Consider the following 14,271-nt stretch of genomic DNA (forward strand, 5'->3'; position numbering starts at 1 on the left):
ACGTTGTCAATGCATGACATTTAGGCTATATGACTGACTAAGCATAGCCTATGTGACTGACTAGGCATAGGCTATGTGACTGACTAAAGCACTACTATAGTGTTATAACACCTGAAGACAACACTGAAAGGATTTTAAAATGCCACTTCAACATTTCAATTCAAAACAACTTGTGCAAGACACTGTGCAGCTGGACTTTGCCTTCAACATTGTCTACAAGGCCAAAGCTCTGAGAGTAGGCCATGCCATGCTGTTCACAGGGAGAGGAAATAAAGACAGCATCTCCATCTTGTGGTGGGAAGCAGATCAACAGCACTATAGAACGACTGAGATGGCCCATAGGCAAGTCTACTACTATGGGCTAGAAGGCCAGAGTGTAAGCATTCTCTTCAGTGCCTCAGGCTAGCAACCAATTAAGCCTCTACATCTGCATTGCTTACTCTCTGGGGTTTTAGGCTCGGTTTCTGTATAGGCGCTTTGTGACAACTGCTGTTGTAAAAAAGGGCTCTATAAATAAACGCAACGCTAAATGCTTTTTTTGGAACCTGGATGGGATACTAATGGATGGCAGTTTTGCTGAGATGTGTGGTTGCTTAGAAAAAAATCTGACAACCGCTACATTTTCTTTATGCTGGGGACAGACTATGGATTAGATTTGTTCGCAAAAGCCTGTATCACAACTTGTCAATCTAAAGAATAAAGATCAATTTCCTGATTGGAGGTATCAAGTGAGGGATTAAATTGATTACAAAAACTAATACATACGGTACGTAAGCTTCTAATGCATCTGGTAAATAAACTTCTGACCGTGGGATGATCTCAACTATATCCTCCTCGCGTCCTCTCGCCCCTCTCCTCGCCTCCTTCTCAAACTCCATTGGATGAGAGAGCTAGAGGTCCCGCCCATCTGACCCTCTCCTTCAATGGGTTTTGAGAAGAAGTAGAGAGTAGAGAGGATGCGAGGAGGAGGGTACAATTAAGATGTTTCCATTGACATTTGCGCATGCTTTATGGATCTGTCACGTGACGAGCGTCCGGTTTAAGTTGATAAACACGGAAGTGGGACAGGGCTTCATGAAATGGAAAAACAAGTTCTTACCGCACCGCCTCACAAAGTGTTATGACACAGTCATTACCGATTATTTTTAACCGTACACAATCTTAGTTTACGCGCTTTCTGCTGTTATCTTGAATTAACCGTAATTATTTATAGTTCTGCTGTAGACTAGTTGAGCACAATGAACAACCGTATTGCTGCTGTGATAACACTATGCATTGTAATGCAGGTGAATGGCGCTTTGGATTTCGAGAAAACGCGCACGGCATATTCTGCAAAGGCGAGTGAAATATCTTTACATTTATTCAAATGTTGTTCAATAACCTACTCTATCAATTCATTATGTATAGTACATTAACATAGACTATTCAATATGATTGCACAGATCTTTGGGTTCTCCTGGGAGAACTGCGGTAAGCCGGACGACCCAGCGGTTCTGAAGACCCTAGCCCTGTCCCCGGACCCCATCACAGTTCCAGGGGACCTGACGGCCAGTGCGTCCGGGACCACAACGGTTGAGCTGGCCGCTCCCCTCGCTGTTAGTACTAAGAATGCACCAAGGGTCTCCTCTTCAAATGATGAAATTAGATCTTGAATGCTATTTGATTACCTATGAAGTATACTGATTTATTTAGGTAACTAGCAGTGGTGGGAAAAGTACCCAATTGTCATACTTAAGTAAAAGTAAAGATACCTTAATGGAAAATTACTCAAGTAAAAGTGAAAGTCACCCAGTAAAATACTACTTGAGTAAAAGTCTAAAAGTACTTAGTTTTAAATATACTTAAGTATCAAAAGTAAATGTAATTGCTAAAATATGCTTAAGTATCAAAAGTAAAAGTAAATAATTTCAAATTCCTTATATAAAGCAAACCAGACAAAATCATTTTCTTGTTTTATTAATTTACGGATAGCCAAGGGCACGCTCCAACACTCAGACATCATTTACAAACGAAGCATGTGTTTAGTGAGTCTGCCAGATCAGAGGCAGTAGGGATGACCAGGGATGTTCTCTTGATAAGTGTGTGAATTAGGCAATTGTCCTGTCCTGCTAAGCATTCAAAATGTAACGAGTACTTTTGAGTGTCAGGGAAAATGTATGGAGTAAAAAGTACATAATTTTCTTTAGGAATGTAGTGAAGTAAAAGTAAAAGTTGTCAAAACATTTATATAGTAAAGCAAAGTACAGATACACCAAACAACTACTTAAGTAGTACTTTAAAGTATTTTTACTTAAGGACTTTACACCACTGGTAGCTAGTGAATGTGATTAACCAACCATTTGTTTTTTCGAGGTAGGCATATGGTATTGCACGTCTTTAATATATACATACACTACCAGTCAAAAGTTTGGACACCTACTCATTCAAGGGTTTTTCTTTATTTTTACTATTTTTTATATTGTAGAATAATAGTGAAGACATCAAAACTATGAAATAACACATATGGAATCATGTAGTAAACCAAAAAGTGTTAAACAATTCAAAATATATTTTATATTTGAGATTCTTCAAATAGCCACCTTTTGCCTTGATGACAGCTTTGCACACTCTTGGCATTCTCTCAACCAGCTTCACCTGGAATGCTTTTCCAACAGTCTTGAAGGAGTTCCCACATATGCTGAGTACTTGTTGGCTGCTTTTCCTTCACTCTGCGGTCCAACTCATCCCAAACCATCTCAATTGGGTTGAGGTCGGGGGATTGTGGAGGCCAGGTCATCTGATGCAGCACTCCATCACTCTCCTTCTTGGTAAAATAGCGCTTACACAGCCTGGAGGTGTGTTGGGTCATTGTCCTGTTGAAAAACAAATGATAGTCCCAATAAGCCCAAACCAGATGGGATGGCGTATCACTGCAGAATTCTGTGGTAGCCATGCTGGTAAAGTGTGCCTTGAATTCTAAATAAATCACAGACAGTGTCACCAGCAAAGCACCCCCACACCATAACACCTCCTCCTCCATGCTTTACGATGGGAACTACACATGCGTAGATCATCCATTCACCCACACCGCGTCTCACATGGACACAGCGGTTGGAACCCAGAATCTCCAATTTGGACTCCAGACCAAAGGACAAATTTCCACCGGTCTAATGTCCATTGCTCGTGTTTCTTGGCCCAAGCAGGTCTCTTCTTCTTATTGGTGTCCTTTAGTAGTGGTTTCTTTGCAGCAATTCAACCATGAAGGCCTGATTCACACAGTCCCCTCTGAACAGTTGATGTTGAGATGTGTCTGTTACTTGAACTCTGTGAAGCATTTATTTTGGCTGCAATTTCTGAGGCTGGTAACTCTAATGAACTTATCCTCTGCTGTATAGGTAACTCTGGGTCTTCCATTCCTGTGACGGTCCTCATGAGAGTCAGTTTCATCGTAGCGCTTGATGGTTTTTGCGACTGCACTTGAAGAAACTTTAAAAGTTATTGAAATGTTCCTTATTGACTGACTTAAAGTAATGATGGACTCTTTGCTTATTTGAGCTGTTCTTGCCATAATATGGACTTGGTCTTTTACCAAATAGGGCTATCTTCTGTATAACCCCCCCTACCTTGTCACAACACAACTGATCGGCTCAAACGCATTAAGAAGGAAATAAATTCCACCAATTAACTTTTAACAAGGCACACCTGTTAATTGATATGCATTCCAGGTGAATGAAGCTGGTTGAGAGAATGCCAAGATTGTGCAAAGCTGTCATCAAGGCAAAGGGTGGCTATTTGAAGAATCTCAAATATAAAATATATTTTGATTTGTTTAACAATTTTTTGGTTACTATTAGATTCCATTAGTGTTATTTCATAGTTGTGATGTCTTCACTTTTATTTTACAGTGTAGAAAATAGTAAAAATAAAGAAAAACCCTGGAATGAGTATGTGTGTCCAAACTTTTGACTGGTACTGTATATATAGAATGAATAGGCTCTTCGTGGATAAAAATGGTCACAGTGAAAAACAGTTATACACACTATAGCCCTACTAAATAAGATACCATCAGTTCTTCCTGAAAAACGTACCAACAGGGAATTGAAAGCTTTTACTTAGTCATATCAGTCTGTAGGCCTATTCAGACATGTGATAGCCTGTTCCACTTTGTCTGTGTGTGTCTATTGTTGGCTCTGGGTGGCTCTGTGTTCTTCTGGGTGGCTCTGTGTTCTTCTGGGGGGCTCTGTGTTCTTCTAGGGGGCTCTGTGTTCTTCTGGGGGGCTCTGTGTTCTTCTGGGGGGCTCTGTGTTCTTCTGGGTGGCTCTGTGTTCTTCTGGGTGGCTCTGTGTTCTTCTGGGTGGCTCTGTGTTCTTCTGGGTGGCTCTGTGTTCTTCTGGGGGGCTCTGTGTTCTTCTGGGGGGCTCTGTGTTCTTCTGGGGGGCTCTGTGTTCTTCTGGGGGGCTCTGTGTTCTTCTGGGTGGCTCTGTGTTCTTCTGGGGGGCTCTGTGTTCTTCTGGGGGGCTCTGTGTTCTTCTGGGGGGCTCTGTGTTCTTCTGGGGGGCTCTGTGTTCTTCTGGGTGGCTCTGTGTTCTTCTGGGGGGCTCTGTGTTCTTCTGGGTGGCTCTGTGTTCTTCTGGGTGCTTCTGAGTGCCTCTGGGTGCTTCTGAGTGCCTCTGGGTGCTGTGTTGTTAAACAGGCGGAAACTTGCCTGGGGGAGGTTTGTCTGACTCACTGATCCCATGAGCTTCATGTGAGCAGCTCACCACATAAACCCCTGCTTTGCTGCACTGATGGCCCAAATAGATATGAAATGTACAGTAGACTTCCTGATTCAATGCTCACCCTTACAATGCAGAGTTCACAAGAGAAGGAATGGCATTGGCAGTGGTGATGGCAATGTTCTGATCAAGAATGCACCAATGTAATATTGTTGCATTTTGAAAGTTCTTGCAACAGACAGCTTTCACGTACTGGACATTCAGTTGTTCCCAACTTGTATTGTTTTAGTTGATGCAATGCAATGCAGAGAAGACTGACTTGACTGTTTTACTGGAAATCAATCACTTAGATCACAGTGTCAGATTATTCCTTTCCTTCCAATTGCTATAGCCTACCCCTAATTCTCTCTAACAATGGTGACATCATGGCAAGGGAAGAATAGAAGAGTTTCTGCTTTGCTGTAAACGACTAGGGTGCAACGTTCAAGTCAACAATAACCTGACATTAGACAGGTTTCTAAAACACCACAGTACTGGTCCTGTTTTCTCCTCTTCGGTAATTTGACCAAGCTTGGCGGTACGTCTGTAAAATACAGTTTTATTGACAGAACCTGTGAATTATATACTTTGTTTTTCATAACATCAAAGTTTACCGGCCCTATTTAGGATGCACATTGGCCAGTCAAACGTTGTACAGTAGTCGAATAACAGCATTTTGTCCATAGGTAGACGTAACCTTGTGCTGGCCTACCTGGTGGATAGGCATACTGTTACTGTAGCCTACTATGTTTTTCCAGACATCCCAGTTAACTGGCCCTATATATTTCTCTCCTCTTAGGTGAACGTGACGCTGGAGAAGGAGGTGGCAGGGTTCTGGGTCAAGGTCCCATGTCTGGAAGAGATAGGGAGCTGCCACTACACAGACGGCTGTGACCTGCTCAACCAGCTGATACCGCCCGGAACGGACTGTCCTGAACCTCTACACACCTACGGCATCCCCTGCCGCTGTCCCTTTAAAGCTGTGAGTCTATACTGTAGTTCATATCCTGCCGCTGCCCCTTTAAAGCTGTGAGTCTATACTGTAGTTCATATCCTGCCACTGCCCCTTTAAAGCTGTGAGTCTATACTGTAGTTCATATCCTGCCACTGTCCCTTTAAAGCTGTGAGTCTATACTTTAGTTCATATCCTGCCACTGTCCCTTTAAAGCTGTGAGTCTATACTGTAGTTCATATCCTGCCACTGTCCCTTTAAAGCTGTGAGTCTATACTGTAGTTCATATCCTGCCACTGTCCCTTTAAAGCTGTGAGTCTATACTGTAGTTCATATCCTGCCACTGTCCCTTTAAAGCTGTGAGTCTATACTGTAGTTCATATCCTGCCGCTGCCCCTTTAAAGCTGTGAGTCTATACTGTAGTTCATATCCTGCCACTGTCCCTTTAAAGCTGTGAGTCTATACTGTAGTTCATATCCTGCCGCTGCCCCTTTAAAGCTGTGAGTCTATACTGTAGTTCATATCCTGCCACTGTCCCTTTAAAGCTGTGAGTCTATACTGTAGTTCATATCCTGCCACTGCCCCTTTAAAGCTGTGAGTCTATACTGTAGTTCATATCCTGCCACTGTCCCTTTAAAGCTGTGAGTCTATACTGTAGTTCATATCCTGCCACTGTCCCTTTAAAGCTGTGAGTCTATACTGTAGTTCATATCCTGCCACTGCCCCTTTAAAGCTGTGAGTCTATACTGTAGTTAATATCCTGCCGCTGTCCCTTTAAAGCTGTGAGTCTATACTGTAGTTCATATCCTGCCACTGCCCCTTTAAAGTTGTGAGTCTATACTGTAGTTCATATCCTGCCGCTGCCCCTTTAAAGCTGTGAGTCTATACTGTAGTTCATATCCTGCCGCTGCCCCTTTAAAGCTGTGAGTCTATACTGTAGTTCATATCCTGCCGCTGCCCCTTTAAAGCTGTGAGTCTATACTGTAGTTCATATCCTGCCGCTGCCCCTTTAAAGCTGTGAGTCTATACTGTAGTTCATATCCTGCCGCTGTCCCTTTAAAGCTGTGAGTCTATACTGTAGTTCATATCCTGCCGCTGTCCCTTTAAAGCTGTGAGTCTATACTGTAGTTCATATCCTGCCACTGCCCCTTTAAAGCTGTGAGTCTATACTGTAGTTCATATCCTGCCGCTGCCCCTTTAAAGCTGTGAGTCTATACTGTAGTTCATATCCTGCCACTGTCCCTTTAAAGCTGTGAGTCTATACTGTAGTTCATATCCTGCCACTGCCCCTTTAAAGCTGTGAGTCTATACTGTAGTTCATATCCTGCCACTGTCCCTTTAAAGCTGTGAGTCTATACTGTAGTTCATATCCTGCCACTGCCCCTTTAAAGCTGTGAGTCTATACTGTAGTTCATATCCTGCCACTGTCCCTTTAAAGCTGTGAGTCTATACTGTAGTTCATATCCTGCCACTGTCCCTTTAAAGCTGTGAGTCTATACTGTAGTTCATATCCTGCCACTGTCCCTTTAAAGCTGTGAGTCTATACTGTAGTTCATATCCTGCCACTGTCCCTTTAAAGCTGTGAGTCTATACTGTAGTTCATATCCTGCCACTGCCCCTTTAAAGCTGTGAGTCTATACTGTAGTTCTGTCAATGTTCTTCCATTTGGTGCCTTTTGAACACAACCTTTCTACACGGTATGTGATGTAGAAAGTACCTGTTACTCAGTGGTTAACACTTAGGCTACTTCTCTCTTTCATATCATGTTCAGTGCAATGTAATGAATGTCCGTTGACAGCACTTTGAATGATTGGTATCAGAGTGCTGCTTGTTGTACAGCAGCTAGCCAAACAACAAAGTTCAAAACGTTCTCTGAATGTTCTGAACATTCGCACTTTAGCGTTCTCTTGCTCAGTGCTCATTCTGTTTTTCTCCAGGATACGTTTTTCTGTTTACTCAATGTCTATTGTGTTCAAATGACCTATTTTCTCTCTCCTCAGGGTGCATACCTTTCTATACAGTAAAACATGCTTTACTCAAAGGCTGTATCCCAAAATGGTACTCTATCCCTATATATACTTTGACTAAGATGCACTACCTTTGAATAGAGCCCTATGGGCCTTGGTCAAAAGTAGTGCACTATATAGCGAATAGGGTGCCATTTGGGACACACTATATAGAGAATAGGGTGCCATTTGGGACACAGAGAAAGTGTATTGTTTAAACCTTTATTTCCTGTCTGTTCTAAGGGGGTGTACACACTACCAGAGTCAGATTTCTACCTCCCTGACATTGACCTTCCCTACTGGCTGACCAACGGACACTACAGAGTACAGGGAGTGCTGGGAGCTGTGGGGAAAGAACTGGGCTGCCTCAAAATCACCTTCGCTGTCCACTCTAATAACTAAACGGTGGATAAATGACCTTCTCTGTCCACTCTAATTAAATGGTGGATACAGGGAACATAATGTACCATTCAGTGAGCTGGTGTACTGACACGTTGTCTTCTTTATTCTCAAGGGAACTTCTACTGTAGTTTAGGACACGATTCAGGCTCACTTTCAGGTAAAACGGTTAAGTTGCGTGATTTTGCATGGCTTCCCCCTGGCTACCCCCTGGCTACCCCCTGGCAACCCCCTGCTGGCTTCCTACTGTACTGCTATGAACTTGTCATAACCGTGTGATTATTTTTCAGAATGTTTTACGCTGTCTTTTTTAAATTAGATTTATTGTCAAGGGTGAATGGCTGCTTCTATTGCTCATTGGTTTTTACCCTAGGCATGGTACTGGTCACATGACTAGTAGTTTTAGGAGTTTTTATTGTGCCATAGTGGTTTCTGGCTGACGCTTACTGTGTCATAGTTTTTGGTTTCATGGGTCATAATGATGCTACTTGGTGACACTTCTGATTTTACAACACATGGGAATATGTTGTTCTTCCTGTTGATTGTGAAAAAATCTTTTTTTTATATATATATATAAAGGTGTTTTATTGTTGACATGTTCAAAGTGCCTAAATAGATGCTTCTGGAATGGGGGTCTACGAACCAGGTGGGACTGTGTGAAAGGGAAATGGCATGAACACAGACAATCAATTCCCTCCCTCATATAATACCAAAAGGCTAATCCTATTCTATAACCAGTTAAAGTGTTCTAAGAAATATAAGTGCACTTCCTATCATAAAAATAATTATTCGAATGAAATGGTAATCAAGTATAGAAGTCTTTAGGAATCAACACGAAGAATTGCACCTTGATTATTTAGAAATGATATGCTTACTACTGTAACAAATCAGCATGATGCTGGTCAATATTTCACTGTAAAACCATTTTTTTCAATAAAATTATATCCAATATGTTGGTAAGTCTTTGTTTTCTGAAATGCAGTAATGTATTGCGCAGTCAGGGTGTCCAGGATTTGAACCTCTTCAGTTTCACAGGATGGCCGCAGGATGGCATTAGTGGTTAAATGTTAATTACATGACACTTCCTGTATGTACCCTCCCCTCATGTCTATAAACTTCCTGTATGTACCCTCCCCTCATGTCTATAAACTTCCTGTATGTACCCTCCCCTCATGTCTATAAACTTCCTGTATGTACCCTCCCCTCATGTCTATAAACTTCCTGTATGTACCCTCCCCTCATGTCTATAAACTTCCTGTATGTACCCTCCCCTCATGTCTATAAACTTCCTATATGTACCCACCCCTCATGTCTATAAACATCAGCCAGGGGCACTATAGGCTGTCTCTCAATCTGGTGAGTGGAAATGTAACATACCGGTAGTATTTTATGTCACTTACTTGACACTACGTGGAGGCAATACTAAAACAAAGACTATGATTGAGGAAAGCACTGTGTACATAATGCTACAGTCCTCTGTTGTAGCTAGAGGGAAATATAAAGCACTGTGTACAGTGTACCTCCTACCCTCCTGATGTCTGGTCCTCCTACCCTCCTGATGTCTGGTCCTCCTACCCTCCTGATGTCTGGTCCTCCTACCCTCCTGATGTCTGGTCCTCCTACCCTCCTGATGTCTGGTCCTCCTACCCTCCTGATGTCTGACCATCCTACCCTCCTGATGTCTGACCATCCTACCCTCCTGATGTCTGGTCCTCCTACCCTCCTGATGTCTGGTCCTCCTACCCTCCTGATGTCTGACCATCCTACCCTCCTGATGTCTGGTCCTCCTACCCTCCTGATGTCTGGTCCTCCTACCCTCCTTATGTCTGACCCTCCTACCCTCCTGATGTCGGGTCCTCCTACCCTCCTGATGTCTGACCCTCCTACCCTCCTGATGTCGGGTCCTCCTACCCTCCTGATGTCTGGTCCTCCTACCCTCCTGATGTCTGGTCCTCCTACCCTCCTGATGTCTGGTCCTCCTACCCTCCTGATGTCTGACCCTCCAACCCTCCTGATGTCGGGTCCTCCTACCCTCCTGATGTCTGACCCTCCTACCCTCCTGATGGCCCTCCTACCCTCCTGATGTCTGGTCCTCCTACCCTGCTGTTGTCTGGTTATCCTACCCTCCTGATGTCTGGTCCTCCTACCCTCCTGTTGTCTAGTTATCCTACCCTCCTGATGTCTGGTCCTCCTACCCTCCTGTTGTCTAGTTATCCTACCCTCCTGATGTCTGGTCCTCATACCCTCCTGATGTCTGGTTCTCCTACCCTCCTGATGTCTGACCCTCCTACACTCCTGATGGCCCTCCTACCCTCCTGATGTCTGACCCTCCTACCCTCCTTATGTCTGACCCTCCTACCCTCCTGATGTCTGACCCTCCTACCCTCCTGATGTCTGACCCTCCTACCCTCCTGATGTCTGACCCTCCTACCCTCCTGATGTCTGACCCTCCTACCCTCCTGATGTCTGGTCCTCCTACCCTCCTGATGTCTGGTCCTCCTACCCTCCTGATGTCTGGTCCTCCTACCCTCCTGATGTCGGGTCCTCCTACCCTCCTGATGTCTGGTCCTCCTACCCTCCTGATGTCTGACCCTCCTACCCTCCTGATGTCTGGTCCTCCTACCCTCCTGATGTCTGGTCCTCCTACCCTCCTGATGTCTGGTCCTCCTACCCTCCTGATGTCTGGTCCTCCTACCCTCCTGATGTCTGGTCCTCCTACCCTCCTGATGTCTGACCATCCTACCCTCCTGATGTCTGACCATCCTACCCTCCTGATGTCTGGTCCTCCTACCCTCCTGATGTCTGACCCTCCTACCCTCCTGATGTCTGGTCCTCCTACCCTCCTGATGTCGGGTCCTCCTACCCTCCTGATGTCTGGTCCTCCTACCCTCCTGATGTCTGGTCCTCCTACCCTCCTGATGTCTGGTCCTCCTACCCTCCTGATGTCTGACCCTCCAACCCTCCTGATGTCGGGTCCTCCTACCCTCCTGATGTCTAACCCTCCTACCCTCCTGATGGCCCTCCTACCCTCCTGATGTCTGGTCCTCCTACCCTGCTGTTGTCTGGTTATCCTACCCTCCTGATGTCTGGTCCTCCTACCCTCCTGTTGTCTAGTTATCCTACCCTCCTGATGTCTGGTCCTCCTACCCTCCTGTTGTCTAGTTATCCTACCCTCCTGATGTCTGGTCCTCCTACCCTCCTGTTGTCTAGTTATCCTACCCTCCTGATGTCTGGTCCTCCTACCCTCCTGTTGTCTAGTTATCCTACCCTCCTGATGTCTGACCATCCTACCCTCCTGATGTCTGACCCTCCTACCCTCCTTATGTCTGACCCTCCTACCCTCCTGATGTCTGACCCTCCTACCCTCCTGATGTCTGACCCTCCTACCCTCCTGATGTCTGACCCTCCTACCCTCCTGATGTCTGGTCCTCCTACCCTCCTGATGTCTGGTCCTCCTACCCTCCTGATGTCGGGTCCTCCTACACTCCTGATGTCTGGTCCTCCTACCCTCCTGATGTCTGACCCTCCTACCCTCCTGATGTCTGGTCCTCCTACCCTCCTGATGTCTGACCATCCTACCCTCCTGATGTCTGGTCCTCCTACCCTCCTGATGTCTGGTCCTCCTACCCTCCTGATGTCTGGTCCTCCTACCCTCCTGATGTCTGACCATCCTACCCTCCTGATGTCTGACCATCCTACCCTCCTGATGTCTGGTCCTCCTACCCTCCTTATGTCTGACCCTCCTACCCTCCTGATGTCGGGTCCTCCTACCCTCCTGATGTCTGGTCCTCCTACCCTCCTGATGTCTGGTCCTCCTACCCTCCTGATGTCTGGTCCTCCTACCCTCCTGATGTCTGACCCTCCAACCCTCCTGATGTCGGGTCCTCCTACCCTCCTGATGTCTGACCCTCCTACCCTCCTGATGGCCCTCCTACCCTCCTGATGTCTGGTCCTCCTACCCTGCTGTTGTCTGGTTATCCTACCCTCCTGATGTCTGGTCCTCCTACCCTCCTGTTGTCTAGTTATCCTACCCTCCTGATGTCTGGTCCTCCTACCCTCCTGTTGTCTAGTTATCCTACCCTCCTGATGTCTGGTCCTCATACCCTCCTGATGTCTGGTTCTCCTACCCTCCTGATGTCTGACCCTCCTACACTCCTGATGGTCCTCCTACCCTCCTGATGTCTGACCCTCCTACCCTCCTGATGTCTGGTCCTCCTACCCTCCTGATGTCTGACCCTCCTACCCTCCTGATGTCTGGTCCTCCTACCCTCCTGATGTCTGACCCTCCTACCCTCCTGATGTCTGGTCCTCCTACCCTCCTGTTGTCTAGTTATCCTACCCTCCTGATGTCTGGTCCTCATACCCTCCTGATGTCTGGTTCTCCTACCCTCCTGATGTCTGACCCTCCTACACTCCTGATGGTCCTCCTACCCTCCTGATGTCTGACCCTCCTACCCTCCTGATGTCTGGTCCTCCTACCCTCCTGATGTCTGACCCTCCTACCCTCCTGATGTCTGGTTCTCCTACCCTCCTGATGTCTGACCCTCCTACCCTCCTGATGTCTGGTCCTCCTACCCTCCTGATGTCTGACCCTCCTACCCTCCTGATGTCTGGTCCTCCTACCCTCCTGATGTCTGACCCTCCTACCCTCCTGAGGGCCCTCCTACCCTGCTGCCCCACGTCCCATGCCTCAGCTTTATGAGGGTTTATTATACGCTAGACCTTTACGCCTCCACAATCACTCTCTGTTTATTCTAGGGCAGGGGCGTGACTTTCCAAATGCCAAGTCCTATAATAATACACTGTACCGCTGATCACTGTGAAGACAATGTGTATTAGGCTACGGTAGACTACTTCTAAAATCCATGCATGATGGATGTTTTACATCTACTTATAAACTCTTATACGTACACTATCGGTCAAAAGTTTTACAACACCTACTCATTCAAGGGTTTTTCTTAATTGTTTACTATTTTCTACGCAGTAGAATAATAGTGAAGACATCAAAACTATGAAATAGCACATGTGGAATCATGTAGTAACCAAAAAAAAGTGTTAAACAAATCAAAATATATGTTATATTTGAGATTCTTCAAATAGCCACCCTTTGCCTTGATGACAGCTTTGCACACTCTTGGCACTTTTTTGGTTACTACATGATTCCATATGTGTTATTTCATAGATTTGATGTCTTCACTATTATTCTACAATGTAGAAAATAGTAAAAAAAAGAAAGAAAGACCTTGAATGAGTAGGTGTTCTAAAACCTTTGACTGGTAGTGTAGGAGAAAGTGTAACTAAATATCCAGCATGTATAAACAGTTATTGGCTCTTACGTAAAATCCCATATTCACACATACAATGACCTCAATAGTCTTAGCCTACTGTTCATTAAATATTTGGAAGTAGTCCAACCTAATACACATTGTCTTCAAAATGATCAGCACCCTAAGCATATGATTATAGAATTGGTATTAGAAAGTCATGGCTCTATAATCTTAAAAATATGGGACTTGTTTTTGTTTTTTCTTTATTTCCACCTTAACTTTGAGAAAGTAATAATTTCCTGTCCTGGTGCCTAGTAACGAAAAGGAAGGATGTCACTTCCCTTCTCCTCCCTCTTTCCATTGTCCATTGAGGCCCTCTTTCTCAGATAAATGATTAGGCCTACCAATGACAATGACCCTTCCAGATGATCTCTTTCCTCTTTCCAGTGTTCTTTCCAGAGGCCTTATCGAGGATAGCCTGGTCCCAGATCAGGTTTTGCTGTTTTGCCAACTCCTACGGTCATAGTCACGCTGGACGAACATCAGTTGGCAAGACAGCACCAACAGATCTGGGACCAGGCTATGATGAGGCCTCTTCCTCTGATCAATGCTGACCAATGACCCTTCCAGATTATCCCTGTGTTTAGTCAGATTGTGTTGAATAAGTGCTGGAATGACATTGACATATTGTTTTTCCTGTAGATAGCAGTGCAAACTCTACATTGTATCCGACAGCTTGTCCCTCTGATTGTAACCAAGGGAGAGTATGGCCCCGTACACACTCACGTTATGCAACTGATGTGCAACACATTTGGCCCAACGGTTGTGATGCAACAGAGAGATTTTATGCACAAAAATAATGACACACGCGCTGTGGAGACACCACATAATGGTTGGGGAAACATTTTTAAGCA

At 45.1% G+C, this 14,271-nt stretch overlaps 1 protein-coding gene and 2 pseudogenes across 3 annotated transcripts in view; all 3 read left to right on the forward strand.

The window, feature by feature from the left end:
• Positions 1-1,033: 1,033 nt before the first annotated feature.
• LOC311105202 (coiled-coil domain-containing protein 69-like) overlaps positions 1,034-14,271 on the forward strand; it is a 39,853-nt gene continuing 26,615 nt past the window's right edge. Inside the window, exons 1-3 of the mRNA XM_084147258.1 lie at positions 1,034-1,337; positions 1,443-1,595; positions 5,533-5,715. Coding sequence (XP_084003384.1) covers positions 1,239-1,337; positions 1,443-1,595; positions 5,533-5,715 — 435 coding nt within the window. The 5' untranslated portion in view covers positions 1,034-1,238. The remainder of the gene's footprint in view (positions 1,338-1,442; positions 1,596-5,532; positions 5,716-14,271) is intronic.
• On the forward strand, positions 10,137-11,040 carry LOC311104953 (annotated as a pseudogene). Its single transcript has one exon. The product of its transcript is annotated as an uncharacterized misc_RNA (transcript).
• Positions 11,605-13,032, forward strand: LOC311105196 (annotated as a pseudogene). The gene has a single exon. The product of its transcript is annotated as an uncharacterized misc_RNA (transcript).

This window comes from Coregonus lavaretus, assembly GCF_964263955.1.
Source record: "Coregonus lavaretus genome assembly, chromosome: 29".
NCBI lineage: Eukaryota > Metazoa > Chordata > Actinopteri > Salmoniformes > Salmonidae > Coregonus > Coregonus lavaretus.